Genomic DNA, 20,005 nt, shown 5'->3' with positions numbered 1-20,005 from the left:
ATTATAACTATGTAGTTTGCTAAGCAAGATTTAATTTTTTTTCACAATGAGTTCAGGATATGTTATTACATAGGTTCTCTTTATAATTAAAATATGTTAATACAATCACTTCATTTTCTCTGAAATTAGGTTTAAGAATGAATATGACACAATATAGAATATTGAGCTACCAATATATAAACAAATTTATTCTGCTGATATTTAGAGTATTCACATATTATTTCAGCTATTTGACAGTTTCACAAATTACAAGCATCAAGAAGTACTTTACTTCTTTTAAAGAATATTAAGTTTTTTCATTAAGTGTAATTGTAAAATCTAATAAATAATATACATAGAAGTAATAAAAAACTATTCAATTTAAAAATATTTGATATCCTGAAAGTGGTGTATTAATGACAATAGCCTACTGGGTTATAGAGAAATTATTCCTGATCAACCAATCTAATTTTTCTTGTACGCTTGTAACCCATACTTCAGAAACCACCTATCTATTCTTTTCATTTCTAAATTAATTATCATCCATGTTCTACTACCATAAAGGATACACTTAAAAAATATTTTTAAGAAATTCTAAATCTAAATTTAATACTAGTAAAACGTCTATTTTTCTTGGAGGATCTTTCTTTTGCTAATCTACTTTTAATATCTCCCTTATGTCATCTACTCTTAGTAATAATGTTAAAGAAATAGGTTTTAAAAACTTTTTTGTTTAAGGTTTGGCAACAAAGAATGGTACAAATATGGTTACAAATACCAATATTATTTTCACTAAGTAATATAAAAAAAGTTCATGATGAAGCAGTTAAATCGACTCTACAGTTCACAGAAAAAGTTATAAAAGAAAAACATGAAGAATGGGAAATGAGCAAGGATGAGTATTATAAAAAATTAGGTAAGTAATGGTTTCTCCTTCATAATTTTATTGTCTAAAATTGTCAGAAGTAAAATTGAAAAACCTTTGTTAAAAACTGATCTGGAATTTTAAATTTTTAAATGTTACTGGAAAATTGACATTGCATGATGGGAGTACATTTTATTGTATGAACAATCAGTTTCAATTATTTATAATTTTCAATTTTTCCAGGATGAAGATTAGATAATATTTTGACAATATATAAATTGTAAACTTATACTATGGCAACATTATTAGCAAATTTTCACAAAATTATTAATTGATGAGATTTCTTAGAAATGACATCAACAACACAGTGTAAATCTAGACCTACTGTAAGCTCTTACCTGTGAAATTAGAAATAAAGTGTTGATATCATGGATTCTAAGATGATAATATGAATTTAAAATCAACACAAGAGTGATTAATGTGCTATTTTTATTGTAATAGAACCAAATATAGACACTGACAATAATGCTACATCAGATCTAAAATCGAAGTAGAGTTCTATGTAGAAAAACCTTTTGATTAAAACTAAATGTTTAATATTTAAAAAGCTCAACAATTATATTATTTGTACAAACATTTACTGTATAGTGTATAATTTATTTTACACCGGGTTGGCCTAGTGGTGAACTCATCATCGCCAATCAACTGATTTCGAAGTTGAGAGTTCTTTTCTAGGTTCAAATCCTAGTAAAGGCAATTACTTTTATATAGATTTGAATACTAGATTGTAGATACTGGTATTTTTTGGTGGTTGGGTTTCAATTAACCACACATCAGCCTAAGACTGTACAAGACTACAATTCATTTACATAATCCTCATTCATCCTCTGAAGTAATACCGTACAGTGATTTCGAAGGCTAAACAGAAAAAAGAAAAAGAAAAAGGTGATTTATGAACAATGTAACAAACTATAAGGACATTTTCTACTAGTGAAAACAAAGAAGAATATTTATATAAACATGGGTCTAGAAATCCTTTGTTAACGAGGCTAAGATTTCGTCCTGATTTCTGCACCTTTGGTAAAATTAAGCCAGACTGTATTCTTGGGACCCAAATTAAGGGATAAATTCAGTGATTTTATAGGAAATCTGACCTAAAAAATAGAAGAAAAACATAGGTCCCACAACTATATTTTTAGTAGTTTTTGAGAAATCTGGGATAAAAGACTGAGAAAATTTCAAGTATACACAGACAACACAGGTCATCAAAAAAATAAATAAATAAGTTGGAACTGAGATAAAAGTAGATGAATTAGAATGTATTTTTTATGCTGAATCTTAAAATGAAATCAATTTTTTTCATCACCCTCAGATTTTTAGTTATAACCCTTTAAATTATTGAGAAACTTCTTAAATAATAGAATACAAAAATAATAATAATTACAATTAAAATTCCTACTTTCATTTTGCAGGCATTTATGTTTATCTTAATTCCTTTTTTCTTATTTTCCTTTTGTCTTCAGTGAAGTCTTCTCTTTTTATCATTCAGCAGCAGTCACTCATTATAGATTCATCCCATCTGGCATGATAACGTTCCATCTGCAATATATCTTGGTGGAACCTTTCTTCCTTGTTCGTCGCTGATGTCACACAAGTTTAAAGGAAAAAATCCAAATGAGAATGTAAAAAATGAATTTCAATGACATTCTGCAGCCTAAATTTTTGTAGTTCACTAAGAGTTCATTTATAAGCTGATCATGATTTTTTGTTTTCAAGAAAATCAGTAACAACATTTTTGAATGATTTCTATGCTGCCAGTTCTTAAGGATTCAGTTTGTTGTCAAATATATTTTCACGAATTAATTTTCTTATTTGTGGCCCGATGAATATTTCCTCTTTTGATCTGGCTTCACTTAATTGTGAAAAAACCTCAGTTAAATGTTTAAAGTCACCTCCATCTTTATCTAATGTTTATACAAAATTCATCAGGCCTACTTTCATGTGTAGAGGTGGTAAAATAATACAATCTGTTTTGACAAGGGGAATATTGACAATATTTTCCATTCCTGGGATAAACTAATTTCTTTTTGGACAGTCTTTAACTGCATAATGTTTATCTGTAGCCCAACTATTCCACACACGTATATTTTGTAAAGCCGCTCTGGAGACCAAGAAGAAGCCCTATCACTTTCAGATCAGCAATGATTTTCCATGTTCATCATACTTAGTAGCTTTTAAAATTTTTGACATACTTCTCTATGTTTCTTTCGTTCCTGCAGCATGTGCTACCGGTATAGAAGAAAACTTATTCAAGCTATGCAATAATAGTGCCCGTAAGCTTCTTTCTGATGAATCTATGCACAAACGCCAATCATGAACAACATATTCAATGTCCAATTCAGACATCTCCCTAAAATCATGGCAGGAACAAATTAAACTATCTCTTCTAAAGTATTTCAGTAAATTTTTGTTTCGATTTCTATATACTGAAATTTTAGTTTTGTTGTTTAATAAATTCCATTCTTTAGGACATGAACTAGGAATTTTGTATGTTGTTTCAACAAATACAAGTCACGAATTAGGTCGCTCAGTTCTGCTTGTGTGATGAGGTGAGGTTAGGTATTTGATTCTTCTGGAATGTAATTAATATCTATTGAAGTAGAGGATTCATTGGTTGAGCCTTCTGGGAAATCAGAAATTTCTTTCCAAGAAGTTGGAGCAATCGGAATCAGTAAATCAACACCATGAAGTACTGATCTTATAGCTGAACGAACATTTGGGTATGCAATACTGCTTTTATTATTTGTTAAGCAAAAATAGCAGTCATCATAATTGTTAGTAAGCTGTCACCAAATCATAGGTATGCCAAAACGCAAATGCTCTTTTTTCCTTTTAACCACTGTGTTAGTTTAATGTAGCACTTGATACATGCTATATGTGGACCCCAGGATTTATCTCGGTCTCCCAAGGGACAGTCAAAATAATGTCTGTAAACAGTTTTCAGCAGATTTGATAGTGGTTTTTATTAACTTTTGGTGGCGAATTCTCCGCAAAAGTAACAAAAAATATTTGGAGAATTTTTACAAAACCGATTTTTATTTATTGTAAAATTCAAAATGTTTTAATGAAAGAAAGTAAACTGAAATACTAAAAAAATACTTAATTATAAAAATAATTAAGTTTTAATTTGTTAATACTTAATTACTCAAAATTCTTCATAAAATTGTTTCCCATGGAGTGCAATAAAACACAAACACACATACACACAACTTAACAAATCTTGATGTTCAATAAAATAATACCAAAATTTGTTCTGTCATAAAAATCTTTCACTACATCTATAGCATTACTTATAAACAATTTTGGTGATTGTAATATATATATGTATGATAAAACCACTACCACAATTAAAGAATACAGCTAGTCATACCAAGAGCTACAACATGAAGAAAATTTCATGTTGAATTGCTCATTATCTGACTCTCTGACTTTTCTATACATGTCTGGCTTGGAATGAAATGACAGCATTCAACTGTTATGTATCAAATACGGTTCTACAGCATGCATTGCAATATAAATCAGATGTGGGCAAACATACAGAGATTCTAACTTATTTGTATTGTTCGTTCCAAGAATAATGGAATAAATAAATTTAAGGTGTTTTGTAACTTAAGAATGTTACGTGATGGTTTGTTTCAAAATAGATATTCAGATTCAGCATACAAATTATTATATAGAACTCCCTGTTCGGTTCCAAATTTTATGTTGACCAGTGTAATTAATTTTTTTTTTAAATTAAAGTATTATTAGCATGTATGCAATTTTGTTGTTTATTTCTGTTTTCCATAAGAACTACAGGAAGTTTAAACAGATTTCTAGTTCTCTTCCATAAGTTTTTTATATGTTTCTTGTATAGGAGGCATTTTATCAAAAAATAAGATTTTACGAAGAAAACTTCAAGTAAATAAAATTTTCAAAATCTTATATGAGAGATGGTTTTTTTTCTCTTTTTTTATGACTGAATTTTCTTTCTTTGTACTAGACAAAAACTGACAACTGAAAAACACTGGAACAACTGTGAAAAACTTATCCAATAGATAATCTCAATAGAGATCTACAATTATGTAGAAACAAAATTTACATCTTATTATGTTTGATGTCTTAACAATATATACTATCTTTCATCAGGAAAGAAGTAGACAAAGAAGACAATCGACCAAGGTACTGCTTATGTTCAGGATAATTTATTCAGGATTCTTCTTAACAATAAATTGTAAGCCTTTCATTAAAAGATATTTTAAAGATTGTAATTAAGTAAAACTTTCTTTATCGTTTACAGAAGATGGTGGTAAATTGGCATTCTTAGATTTGATGTTAGGTAATGGAATGACTGATAATGAATTGCGAGATGAAACAATGACTATTATAATTGGTGGCCAAGAAACTACAGCTACTGAATTGAGTTTTGCACTTTTATTAATCGCCATGCATCCAGATGTACAAGAATTGGTATGTATTATTTTAATAATTTAAATATAAACAGTTAAGAAATTGTATTTTAATTAAGACTGCTTTTGTCATTTATAGTGATAAAAATAATAATTTCTGTGGATCAATATGCTCAATTTTAAATCATCTAAATAAAAAGAAACACTATTTTCTTTTACATTTTAATTTTTTTATGTTTATTTTGAAATTATGCTTTTGATTATGGTGTAACCTCCAGAAAAAAATAAAGGCATCATTAGTGTTGAATTTTAACAACTTCATAGATATGATTTTTTTTTTAATTTTAATTAATGTAACAAAAATAAGTTGCAGAAAGCACTACGTAGATTTATTTATCAATAACAAATTAATTGATTAATGATAATACAATTATAATATAATCAATGGTACAAAAAAACCAGGTTTATCCATCATATATACTGCAGGTAATATTTTTTCCAAGCAATATTTATGTTGTTCATACATTACATGTAGACTAAAAATAAAATAAAATAGAAATAACCCATAGCCTTACCAAACATTCCCTTAAGCCATTACGAACATTCCTTTAAGCCAAGAAGAACAGAAATGGATCAATGAAAATATTAATAAGATTACCAACTTACAAATTCTGTAAATAAAGTAATGAGACTAGTTTTTTTGGCAGCCAAAGTAAACATACAATTATATGAAAAGCTGATTTATATTCAGTATTAATATTTTTAGTCTATTGTTACCACATGAGAGTAAACAAACTTTATGTGAAAACAGGTTTTTGTTGTGCATTACAAAAATGAGTGATATTAATTATATACAATATTGTGCAATCAAGTTTTGTGTTAAACTCTGTGAGAACGCTACTGAAAATGGCGTATGGAGATGATGCTCTGTCATGAGCCCAATTTTCAATGTGGTTTAAAACGTGTGTTCAAATGGCCAGGAATCAGTTGCGAACGATCCACGCTCTGGAAGACCATTAATGTCAAAAAGTGATGACAATGTTGAACAAATCTTGATATGATATGGCTTGATAATCTTGACTTGATATGGTAAGACCAGCGATTAACTGTCAGCATAATTGCAGAACAATTGAATTTGAACCATACCACTGTCCATCAAATTTTTACAAATGAATTGGACATGAAAAAAGTTTGTGCAAAATTGGTCCCAAAAAACCTCAATGTTGAACAGAAAAACAACAATGTGGGAGTGTGCCGTGATCTTTTTGGATGAATTGAACTAATCCTGATTTTCTAAAACTAATGTTATTACTGAAGATGAATCTTGTATATTTGAGTACGACCCAGAAACAAAATGCCACAGCAAGGAGTGGCACACTTCAAACTCCCCACATACTAAAAAAGCAAAACTGAGCAAATCAAAAATCAAAACCATGCTAATTTGTTTCTTTGACAGTAATGGCATTGTCCATAAGGAGTTTTTGCCTACAGGACAGACTGTAAATCAATATGTTTACTGAGAAATTCTTGAAAGACTGCGGAAAAAAGTTGCCTGCATGAGAACAGCCACCAAACTGGATGCTGCATCCCGACAATGAACCTTGTCACACTGCACTCACAATTAATAATTTTTTGGCAAAGAAAAACATTACTGTAGTTCCTCAACCACCTTATTCACCTGACTTGAGTCCCTGCGACTTAAAAAAAACACCAAAGGACACCATTTTCGAACAGTAGAAAACATTAAAAAAATGTAACTGAACATCTGAATGATATTCCAGTTTCTGAGTTCCAACACTGCTGTGAAGAATGGGGAAACCATTTGAAGCATTGCGTGGCTTCCCAAGGGAACTATTTCAAAGGTGTTAGAGTCGATGTATAATTGGACTGTAAATAAAACTTTTCTGAACCATACTCATTAGTTTATTTATAAACCTCGTATATCTGCAACAACAAAAATAAAAAAAAATCCATTACTTCCCAATCATTAAAGTTAACACCAGAACCTGTTTCTAAATTAACTACCCTAACTATCTATAAACCTGGAGAATTCTACAAAAAAGCATCAGTTTATTATACCTCCTGACTACATTTCATCATTTGATGTACAAAAAGATGTAAAATTCTTTCTTGTTTTCCTAATACTAAATATTACCTATATTTCCGAAGATTCTCTCGCACGCTGATACAAGCATTATTTTCTCTGCAAATCCTCTTCTAGTGGTCAAATAAAAAATAACACAGTATGACCCTCTCAGCCTACATGAAATATTATAAATAATTCTTATTTTTCCTAACCAGTGATTTTTCATGGGAACAAATGTGTTAAAAAATCCTCTATGACCATCTACTTTTTAAGTTATCTCTAAAATAATTAATGGAGTTATGTGACAGATAAATTTACTAACAAGTTTATTGTTTTACCTCCCCTGTCATGCATCTATAGTTTCATGTTATAATGTCCTAGCAACTATTCTATCATTCTACCTTTTCTTTGAAAATATACTTTCTTGAAGAGCCTTCTAATCAATCAGCGCACATCTTAATAAATCATTTAGTATTTTTCTAATCAATTTTTTCTTATGCAGATAGATTCTTATGCAAGAATCTTATGCAATAAGATTCTTTATGGGCAAAGGCTAATACGTAATTAGTATTAGCCTTTGCCCATTAAATAAAATTCTTCTATATCTAGTAAAATATTTAGTTAGGATTAATGACTAAATTATTAAAAACTTTTTAATTTTTCATTGTTCTTTTTTGAACAGGTTCATGAAGAGCTAGATTATATATTTGGTAATGATAAGTATACAGAACCAGGCCTATATGATCTTAATAAATTAGAATATTTAGAACGGGTTATAAAAGAGACTATGAGATTATTTCCAGCATTACCAGCTATTGGTAGACAATTAGAAGAGGACGTAAAAGTGGGCGATTTTGTAGTTCCTAAAGGTAAATTTTACTTTTTTTTATCATAGAATATTTAAATTAAAATAATAATAACAATAAAATCTAAGTTTTATTTAAGAATTAAAAAAATGAAATGGACTGGCATTGACTTTTTATAAACTTTTTTTTTTTTTTTTTTGTCTTCAGTCATTTGACTGGTTTGATGCAGCTCTCCAAGATTCCCTATCTAGTGCTAGTCGTTTCATTTCAGTATACCCTCTACATCCTACATCCCCAACAATTTGTTTTACATGCTCCAAACGTGGCCTGCCTACACAATGTTTCCCTTCTACCTGTCCTTCCAATATTAAAGCGACTATTCCAGGATGCCTTAATATGTGGCCTATAAGTCTGTCTCTTCTTTTAACTATATTTTTCCAAATGCTTCTTTCTTCATCTATTTGCCGCAATACCTCTTCATTTGTCACTTTATCCACCCATCTGATTTTTAACATTCTCCTATAGCACCACATTTCAAAAGCTTCTAATCTTTTCTTCTCAGATACTCCAATTGTCCAAGTTTCACTTCCATATAAAGCGACACTCCAAACATACACTTTCAAAAATCTTTTCCTGACATTTAAATTAATTTTTGATGTAAACAAATTATATTTCTTACTGAAGGCTCGTTTAGCTTGTGCTATTCGGCATTTTATATCGCTCCTGCTTCGTCCATCTTTAGTAATTTTACTTCCCAAATAACAAAATTCTTCTACCTCCATAATCTTTTCTCCTCCTATTTTCACATTCAGCGGTCCATCTTTGTTATTTCTACTACATTTCATTACTTTTGTTTTGTTCTTGTTTATTTTCATGCGATAGTTCTTGCGTAGGACTTCATCTATGCCGTTCATTGTTTCTTCTAAATCCTTTTTACTCTCGGCTAGAATTACTATATCATCAGCAAATCGTAGCATCATTATCTTTTCACCTTGTACTGTTACTCCGAATCTAAATTGTTCTTTAACATCATTAACTGCTAGTTCCATGTAAAGATTAAAAAGTAACGGAGATAGGGAACATCCTTGTCGGACTCCCTTTCTTATTATGGCTTCTTTCTTATGTTCTTCAATTGTTATTGTTGCTGTTTGGTTCCTGTACATGTTAGCAATTGTTCTTCTATCTCTGTATTTGAACCCTAATTTTTTTAAAATGCTGAACATTTTATTCCAGTCTACGTTATCGAAAGCCTTTTCTAAGTCTATAAATGCCAAGTATGTCGGTTTGTTTTTCTTTAATCTTCCTTCTACTATTAATCTGAGGCCTAAAATTGCTTCCCTTGTCCCTATACTTTTCCTGAAACCAAATTGGTCTTCTCCTAACACTTCTTCCACTCTCCTCTCAATTCTTCTGTATAAAATTCTAGTTAAGATTTTTGATGCATGACTAGTTAAACTAATTGTTCTGTATTCTTCACATTTATCTGCCCCTGCTTTCTTTGGTATCATAACTATAACACTTTTTTTGAAGTCTGATGGGAATTCCCCATTTTCATAAATATTACACACCAGTTTGTATAATCTATCAATCGCTTCCTCACCTGCACTGCGCAGTAATTCTACAGGTATTCCGTCTATTCCAGGAGCCTTTCTGCCATTTAAATCTTTTAATGCTCTCTTAAATTCAGATCTCAGTATTGTTTCTCCCATTTTATCCTCCTCAACTTCCTCTTCTTCCTCTATAACACCATTTTCTAATTCATTTCCTCCGTATAACTCTTCAATATATTCCACCCATCTATCGACTTTACCTTTCGTATTATATATTGGTGTACCATCTTTGTTTAACACATTATTAGATTTTAATTTATGTACCCCAAAATTTTCCTTAACTTTCCTGTATGCTCCGTCTATTTTACCAATGTTCATTTCTCTTTCCACTTCTGAACACTTTTCTTTAATCCACTCTTCTTTCATCAGTTTGCACTTCCTGTTTATAGCATTTCTTAATTTCCGATAGTTCCTTTTACTTTCTTCATCACTAGCATTCTTATATTTTCTACGTTCATCCATCAGCTGCAATATATCGTCTGAAACCCAAGGTTTTCTACCGGTTCTCTTTATTCCGCCTAAGTTTGCTTCTGCTGATTTAAGAATTTCCTTTTTAACATTCTCCCATTCTTCTTCTACATTTTCTACCTTATCTTTTTTATTCAGACCTCTTGCGATGTCCTCCTCAAAAATCTTCTTTACCTCCTCTTCCTCAAGCTTCTCTAAATTCCACCGATTCATCTGACACCTTTTCTTCAGGTTTTTAAATCCCAATCTACATTTCATTATCACCAAATTATGGTCGCTATCAATGTCTGCTCCAGGGTAAGTTTTGCAGTCAACGAGTTGATTTCTAAATCTTTGCTTAACCATGATATAATCTATCTGATACCTTCCAGTATCGCCTGGCTTTTTCCAAGTGTATATTCTTCTATTATGATTTTTAAATTGGGTGTTGGCAATTACTAAATTATACTTCGTGCAAAATTCTATAAGTCGATCCCCTCTTTCATTCCTTTTGCCCAGCCCGTATTCACCCACTATATTTCCTTCCTTGCCTTTTCCAATGCTTGCATTCCAATCTCCAACTATTATTAAATTTTCATCTCCTTTTACGTGTTTAATTGCATCATCAATCTCTTCGTATACACACTCTACCTCATCATCATCATGGGCGCTTGTAGGCATATAGACGTTAACAATCGTTGTCGGTTTAGGTTTTGATTTTATCCTTATTACAATGATTCTATCGCTATGCGTTTTGAAATACTCCACTCTCCTCCCTATCTTCTTGTTCATCACGAAACCTACTCCTGCTTGCCCATTATTTGACGCTGAGTTAATTACTCTAAAATCACCTGACCAAAAGTCGCCTTCCTCTTCCCACCGAACCTCACTAATTCCTACTATATCCACATTTGTCCTACCCATTTCCCTTTTTAAATTTTCTAGCCTACCAACCTTTTTCAAGCTTCTAACATTCCACGCTCCGACTCGTAGAATGTTATTTTTTAATTTTCTGGTGACCCCTTCCTTAGTATTCCCCACCCGGAGATCCGAACGGGGGACTATTTTACCTCCGGAATATTTTACCAAGGAAGGCGCCTCCATTATTGCTATGTGAAAATGCAGAGCCACATTTTCTTGGAAAAAAAGCAGCTGTAGTTTTCCATTGCTTTCAGCTGCGCAGTACTCAGAGGACTGAGTGATGTTGATACGACCGTTTAAGTCGTCCTGACTCACGCCCCTAACAACTACTGAAAGAGCTGCTGCCCTCTTTCAGGAATCATTCCTTAGTCTGGCTCTCAACAGATACCTCTCCGATATGGTTGCACCTTCGGTCCAGCTACTCTGTATCCCTGAGCACTCAAGCCCCCTCACCAACGGCAAGGTCTCATGATTCATAGAGGAGGAGGAGAATATTTTACATTAACTACTTACAGACAAATACTTCTTACAAATCAAACCTGACTCATATTTGAACAAAAAATATATAAATAAAAATAAAATAAAAATTCTATAATTTAAAAACCATCCTCCTGATGACTTTTCTATTAGTAAAAATCCTGTTGCCTCCAACTTATTGATTCATATTTCGATCATATAAGTAGCATTTACATAATATTTCCATTTAAGAATGAAATGTAAATGAAACACCCAACGTTACTTGCTAGCTGTCTCATAATTATCATTACATCAAACCATTAATGCAAAAGCATACTGTATAACAGTTTACTGTAATTACCATAGGGTTAAATTTGATATAATTATCTGCATTAGAACAAGCAGTATTTTTACTTTCTATAATATTTTAAGGAGGAATTATACTTTCTATGGTATTTTTCTATAGAATGAGGAATTTGATAATGAAATCTAACAGTATATTCTTTAATAGGGATTATAAGGCAATACAACCTTTTATGAATAAAAATGTTAAGATTTTCATGAATCTTTCTTTCTATTATAAATAAAATATGTGACTGAAATAAATTTATACACAGTAAACATCAATCAACAAGAAAACTAAGTTTTAAAAATACATTGAATTGCACGAGAATGACCATTAACTCCATTAACAAGTATTCAGTAGGGTACATTATGAATGAATGATCAAATAAAGTAATTTAAAAAATTTAATTAATTATGACTTAGTATAATTGATTTTATTAAAAAAGTCTCTTTAACTCACTTCTCCATACTCTCATAATAATTTTTTTGCTCAGTTCATAATGGATGTTTCGTTTGGAGTTTACAAAAATGCAATGTTTAAATATGCTGAGTATCTCATCCTACTTTGTATAGATTATATACATTCATTCTGCCAGTTTTACACTTATCATATAAAATATTAATGTTTACTATTATAAAGTTGTGCTTTAAAAAAATACTGGCTCTCTTGAGCTGAAGTTAATAAAAGATTGAAACATATTAGAAAAAATAATTTTAATTTGCAATAAATAATACCATAAAATTTTACGCATCTTGTTATTTATTTGTAAAAGCCATGAAAGAGATTTTCCTGTTAAAGCCAGGAAAATTACACAACTTTGGCTACTGATGTCTTTGCTTTTGATAGACTACTTCATAGAAGGATGGTTAAATGGAACATTAAGATAAGTAAGCTAGTAAGTAAATTAATTAATTAGTAAATAAGATAAGTAAGGTAGTACAAAATTATAAATAAAAAAATAATTCTACTCTTCGAGTAAAATTCTTTGATACGAGACAGATGGTTACTTTATCTCCCCACTACCTTGAGCAATTGCTACCACAACTGAATAACATCAATGACATTCAGAAATCATCATTCAAAATTTCATAAATATAAATTAATCCAGTCTGAAGATATCAAGTAAAATGATAATTGACAAAAAAATTAGGCTTATTATTCCCCTGTGCAGCAAATTATATAAATCAAAACATAGTTACAATTATAACTTTGACACAACAGTATAACTTCTAATTGTATAATATTACGTTACCTAAGATCTCTTTTTTATGGGTAGGGGTGAATTACAATGAAATTTTATTGTAATATTATTACTAAAAGTTTATTAATTAAAGTTTTAATAATATGAAAAGTTTAAACAAATCAAGAAACATTTTAAATTTCAGGAAATCAATATTTTAAAAATTTTATAGACTGCCCTGCTTCAAATATTGTCCTCAAAGTATTTTTTTGGGTCACTTGCACTACTACTACTATGTCTAGGAAGTTGTTAAAAAAATGTAAATAAAAAGATAGCTTTTTTTATTTTTTGGGGAAGGAGGAATTTTGGGGCAAATTTTTTTAAAGAACAGTAAGATAAGCACGCACTACTGAGCTTAATATAAAGTGGGGTTATGTTTGCAAAATTTTGATACAATTGACCCTGCATTTTGATACAAGTATTTATTCCCCTGCAGATATTGTCCCCAAAATTGTATCAACAAATTATCCCATATACACTAATCTCTGTACCAAATTTCATCAAAATCAGTTTATCCAGTTAAAAGTTATTGAGCTTCAAAAATGTTAACACGCTTACATATATACATTATCCCCCACATTTTTTTTTTTTTAATTTTTTGGGTCATGAAATGTCAAGAGAAGCAGAAAAAACCTAATCCACATTTATTGACTGATTACTGTACTTTCCTTCTTGCAGCATATCTCCAGAGCTATGATCCCAATAAAGTGAAAATAATATACAAGTAATTCTATGAACCTTTAAAATTTACTCCTACTTATAAAAATCAAATTGAACTATTTTTTTGCTATAATTCTTCTTCTGCTTCCAAAATTATACCAGAAAATTACCCCATATACACGAATCTCTGAACCAAATTTGAACAAAATCGATTTATCCAGTAAAACGTTATTAAACTTCTAATATGATCCATGCCTATGTATGGATATTTAAATCAATAAATACTTTTATTAATTCCTACCTTTCTATTACTGTTGGAATTTATGCATTTGAACTTTTCTCTTCAAATAATTGTATTTAGTTTATATATATATTTAGGAACATAAAAATAATAGGATGAACTCGCTGGAGTATATGGATGAACTTTCATCCATATTCAAAATTAAAACGTATGAAATATTCATTTACTTCATTATTTCTTTTGCAATCTGTTTTTCCACTTTCTCTATGTTGAAAATCAAAAGGATATCAATTCTTTTGGGGAAATGTTTTTTTTTCCAATTGTTCATAAAATAAATATATAGCTCTTAAAGGTTTCAATTATTAAGATTTTTGTAAGTTTCACATTTTATAATTCATTAGCAGGTGAAATATGCATCAAATCTACATATCTCTTCTGGCCTTAAAACTTCAACAGCTACATTAAAATTTAGTTATAGAGCACATTTTCTATTTCTAGACAAAATATTTTTTTCTTTTATTTATTTACATTTTAATTTGATTCATAACTAATTAATATTTTTGTTAAGTATTCAAATTTTCAGCTTTGAAAGCTCTTAATTAAAGATGTACAAAGGTGTAAAAAAAAGGTATTACAATTTGGTAAAAACCACTGTGTTCATATTAATAAAAACAATCCAAGTAATGTTTCATTCTTGTTGTTTCAGGTACTGATATAGGTATATTTATATATGAAACACATCATGATCCAGATCACTGGAAAGATCCTGGTAAATTTAACCCGGATAATTTTCTTCCAGAAAATTGTCGAACAAGACATCCATATTCATATATGCCATTTTCAGCAGGTTTAAGAAATTGTATAGGACAAAAATATGGTATGTTACAAATGAAGACTGTTTTATCTACACTTTTGCGACGATATAATATACAACCAGGGCCTGAACATAGTACCGTAGATAAAATTGATGTAATAATGACAACCACATTAAAATCTAAGAAAGGATTTAATGTGATATTTAATCTAAGATAATCGTATTATGGTATATAAATTTAATAATTAAATAATAATTTATACATTGTATTTATTTATTTATTTATTCTATAAGCATAATTTTATTGTAATAAAATTTTATTTCATTTTTACACTTTAATAAAACATTTTTTTGAAAAAAGAAAATCAATGAAATTATTTGTTTTTATTACCATAAACATGAAAAATACTAAATCCATCAAGATAGGTTCTAGCTTTAAACTCCTAAAATTCTGAAGAAGATGTAGTAGTCATTACACCACAACTGCAGTGAAGATCAACTTAAAAAAATTTTTATTAGTGAAGTGGACTTTGGTGGATTTATGGAAATGCAACAATTTCCCATTCAGTTTAGATGCGGAAAGCTCAGGGAAAAAGGTTCAGTGAAATATTTGGCACAACAAATTTGATCAAGTGAATATTGTTAATTTTGAATATTACTAAATTATTAAATCTCTGCCACATATATTCTTGTACAAATAAATTGTAGTTCTGATCAGTACACAAAAATCCATTATATAGATCAAATAAATATTAATTAAATTATAAATATAAAATTAAATTATCGGATAAAAAATAAATGTGTTTTAAGTCTATTAATTATTTAAATACAGACATGAAATAATGTTAAGGTAAATAAATATATTGATTATAAAAAATTACTATAAAATAATTCACAATCAGAAGCAGATATTAAAAGTTATTTTATACATTTATATACTTTTTGAACAGGTTGCACATATGGTTTGGTTTCTTTTTACTTCCTTGTTACAAAGTAAAAGTATAGTGATTGCAAGAAATTACGGTTTTCAGATTTCAACAGAAATATCCATTTTGATCATCTTTGAATCATTTTGACTAGCATTTTACTAGTATTTCAGTTATTTTGACTTTAGCATTTTCAGACCTATGGGGAACATTGCTTATCAAGAGCACAAGTTTTCAGCTGGCACAAATCATTTTTGGAAGGCCGAGAACACGTCGAAGATCAACCTCGCTCAGGGAGACCTTAAACTTCAAAATCTGACGAAAATGTTGAGCGTGTGTAGGTTCTTGTGAGATCAGACCGTCGTTTAACTATAAGGATGATGAGTGAACAGTTAAATTTAGACTCTTTCACCGTACATCAAATTTTGACAGACGATTTGGACATGCGAAATCGGTGCCGAAAAAACCTCACAACGGGACAGAAGAACAATCGAAGAAACGTGTGCGTTAATCTTCTTGAGAGGATTGACAATGACCAAGAATTCTTCAATCGTGTGACCACAGGTGATGAATCCTGGATATTTGAGTACGATCCTGAAACAAAGCGAAGAGTGGCACACTCCGTCATCTCCTTGACCGAAAAGATGTCGAATGAGCAAATCAAAGATTAAAACCGTGCCGATTTGCTTTTTTGACAGTAGGGATATCGTGCATAAAGAATTTGTTCCTCCACGACAAACTGTCAACCGAGTGTTTTACAAAGGTGTCCTTGAAAGGCTCAGGAAAACAGTGATTCGCGTGAGATCAGACATTGCTGACAAGTGGATGCTTCATCATGACAATGCCCCGTGTCACAGTTATTTCCATCACGGAATTTTTAACCTCAAACCGCATTTCTAGGGTTCCTCAACCCTCCTCTTCATCTGATTCGAGTCCTTGTGACTTTCTCCTTTCCACGAAATTGAAACGTGTCTTAAAAGGACGTCATTTTGGAACTCTGGAGAACATTCAAAAGATTGTGACCGATCAGTTAAAAGCCCTACCGGTTGAAGCCTTCCAGCGCTGCTACCAGGAGTGGAAACAACGACTCCGCCTGTGTATAGCTGCCCAAGGGAACTACTTTGAAGGGTATAATATTTTTGTTTGAAACATATAAAAACTTTAAAGTAAAAAGTCAATCTCATTACTTTTCTCACACACCTCGTGTATATATATATATATATTCAAGCTCGATTGAATGTATTAATTTTATAAGGTTACAGATTGACATAACTGAAATAGAAGTTTCACACACAGTACGGCGGATATATCTATTACGTAATACCAATTTAATTTCTTGACTAATCATCATAATAAAAGCTTAGTATATAATGTTACTGTGAAAAATCAATATATGGCACATATCGATATTCTCCGTTGAATGTCGACACATACCAAATAAGTCAGTGAAATATTTGTTTATTCAGACTTTCGCCGGTATATGTCGACAAACACAGTTAACCTATGGTGAGGGTCGAAACGATAATAATTAAAAAAACAAAAATCATCTAATACCAATCTCTAAGGTAAATAATTTTTTACGAGAAACCTTTCTAAAAAAAAAGTTTAAATTTAAGCAAAACATACCTACGCTCGCTAAACTCGTCTAATTAACGTTAAATATAAAAATTATATATGTTAATCTCTAATATTGGAGGCGATTAATCAAATTCACCTCATTTATAAAAAAATTAATCAAATTTTCCACATTTTATAATTTGGAAGGGCCAATCAGGATATAAAGAATATGCTAAGTGCATTGATGAACGGTAATGTTAAAAAATGCTCAATTTTTTTAAAAATATCTTTATTCAACTTCTACCATCAGTGCATACTGAATGCGGTGAATTTGATTAATCGCCTCCAGAGTGTTAGAGAATATCATATATAATTTGTGTATTTAACACGAGGTTAGCGAGTATAGCTTATGTCTTCTTTCTTTTTCCTGTTTAGCCTCCAGTAATTACCTTTCAGATAATACGTCAGAGAATGAATGAGGATATTTACACTCATATGAGTGTAAATGAAGTGTAGTCTTGTACAGTCTCAGTTCGGCCATTACTGAGATGTATGGTTAATTGAAACCCAACCACCAAAGAACACCGGTATCCACGATCTAGTATTCAAATCCATGTAAAAATAACTGACTTCACAAGGACTTGAACACAGGAACTCTCGACTTCCAACTCAACTGATTTGGAAAGACGCGTTCACCACTCAGTGGGTTACACAGCTTATGTCTGGCTTATTTTTAACTTCCTTTTTTTACGATGATTTCTCATAATCTATTTACTTTGTAAGAAAAACAAACCAACATACTTGGCATTTATAGACCTCTCTTTTTCCAGTTTAGCCTCCGGTAACTACCGTTTAGATAATTCTGCAGAGGATGAATGAGGATGATATGTATGAGGGTAAATGAAGTGTAGTCTTGTACATTCTCAGTTCGACCATCCCTGAGATGTGTGGTTAATTGAAACCCAACCACCAAAGAACACCGGCATCCACGATCTAGTATTCAAATCCATGTAAAAATATCTGGCTTTACTACGACTTGAACGCTGTAACTCTCGACTTCCAAATCAGCTGATTTGGGAAGACGCGTTAACCACTAGACCAACCCAGTGGGTTGCATTTATAGACCTAGAAAAGGCATTCGATAATGTAGACTGCAATAAAATGTTCAGCAGTTTAAAAAAAATTAGGGTTCAAATACAGAGATAGAAGAACAATTGCCAACATGTACAGGAACCAAACAGCAACAGTAACAATCGAAGAACATAAGAAAGAAGCCGTAATAAGAAAGTGAGTCTGACAAGGATGTTCCCTATCCCCATTACTTTTTAATCTTTATATAGAACTAGCAGTTAATGATGTTAAAGAACAATTTAGATCCGGAGTAACAGTACAAGGTGAAAAGATAAAGATGCTACGATTTACTGATAATAATAATTAGTAATTTTAGCCGAAAGTAAAAAGGATTTAGAAGAAACAATGAACGGTATAGATGAAGTCCTACGCAATAACTATTACATGAAAATAAACAAGAACAAAACAAAAGTAATGAAATGTATTAGAAATAACAAAAATGGACCACTGAATGTGAAAATAGGAGGAGAAAAGATTATGGAGGTAGAAGAATTTTGTTATTTGGGAAGTAGAATTACTAAAGATGGCCGAAGCAGGAGCGATATAAAATGCCGAATAGCATAGGCGAAACGAGCTTTCAGTCAGAAATATAATTTGTTTACATCAAAAATTAATTTAAATGTCAGGAAAACATTTTTGAAAGTATATGTTTGGTTTGTCGCTTTATATGGAAGTGAAACTTGGACGATCGGAGTATCTGAGAAGAAAAGGTTAGAAGCTTTTGAAATGCGGTGCTATAGGAGAATGTTAAAAATCAGATGGATGGATAACGTGACAAATGAAGAGGTATTGCGCAAGTAGATGAAGAAAGAACCATTTGGAAAAATATAGTTAAAAGAAGACACAGACTTATAGGCCATATACTAAGGCATCCTGGAATAGTCGCTTTAATATTGGAGGGACAGGTAGAAGGAAAAAATTGTGTAGGCAGGCCACGTTTGGAATATGTAAAACAAATTGTTAGGGATGTAGGATGTAGGGGGTATACCGAAATGAAACGATTAGCACTAGATGGGGAATCTTGGAGAGCTGCATCAAACCAGTCAAATGACTGAAGACAAAAAAAAAAATTTACTTTGTACATTGATATCAGGTATTCTTCTTTTTTTTTTAATTTTTAATTATTGTCTCAATTCCCACCAGAGCTTATCCGTGTTTGTCGACATATACCGGCGAAAGTCCGAATAAGCAAATATTTCAGCCTTCACCTAACATATTTTGTATGTGACGACACTTACCATATAGCAACCATAATTTAGTAATAATGAAATGTAGAACGGAGTTTAAAAACCTGAAGAAAAAGTGTCAAATGAATCTGTAGAATTTAGAGAAGCTTAAGGAAGAGGAAGTAAAGAAGATTTTTGGGAAGAACATTGCAAGAGGTCTGAATAAAAAAGATAAGTTAAAAAATGTAGAAGAATGGGAGAATGTTAAAAAGGAAATTCTTAAATCAATAAAAGTGAACTTAGGCA

The 20,005-nt window shown here is 30.9% G+C and overlaps 2 protein-coding genes across 9 annotated transcripts in view; one reads left to right on the top strand and one right to left on the bottom strand.

Annotated features, from left to right (window-relative positions):
- Window positions 1-15,137, top strand: part of LOC142322445 (cytochrome P450 4C1-like) — a 29,227-nt gene extending 14,090 nt beyond the window's left edge. Inside the window, exons 2-5 of the mRNA XM_075361540.1 lie at window positions 718-895; window positions 5,184-5,353; window positions 8,061-8,247; window positions 14,812-15,137. Of these exons, the coding sequence (XP_075217655.1) occupies window positions 733-895; window positions 5,184-5,353; window positions 8,061-8,247; window positions 14,812-15,137 (846 nt within the window). The 5' untranslated portion in view covers window positions 718-732. The remainder of the gene's footprint in view (window positions 1-717; window positions 896-5,183; window positions 5,354-8,060; window positions 8,248-14,811) is intronic.
- The window catches only part of LOC142322447 (platelet-derived growth factor receptor alpha-like), a 90,655-nt gene that overhangs the window by 53,608 nt on the left and 17,042 nt on the right, over window positions 1-20,005 (bottom strand). The window contains exon 5 of one of the 8 annotated variants that reach the window (XR_012755863.1): window positions 7,056-7,236. The exons of 6 other annotated variants lie outside the window; for them this stretch is intronic. Coding sequence is in view for 1 of the 2 variants with exons in the window: in XM_075361545.1 (XP_075217660.1) it covers window positions 7,220-7,236 (17 nt within the window). In the remaining variant the exon portion in view is untranslated. Of the gene's footprint in view, window positions 1-5,342; window positions 7,237-20,005 lie in introns of those variants that run through there. One more of the 8 variants, XM_075361545.1, reaches the window with a different exon arrangement.

This window comes from Lycorma delicatula, chromosome 3 (assembly GCF_047948215.1).
Source record: "Lycorma delicatula isolate Av1 chromosome 3, ASM4794821v1, whole genome shotgun sequence".
Taxonomy (NCBI): domain Eukaryota; kingdom Metazoa; phylum Arthropoda; class Insecta; order Hemiptera; family Fulgoridae; genus Lycorma; species Lycorma delicatula.
This window is presented reverse-complemented; position numbering and strand designations above follow the sequence as displayed.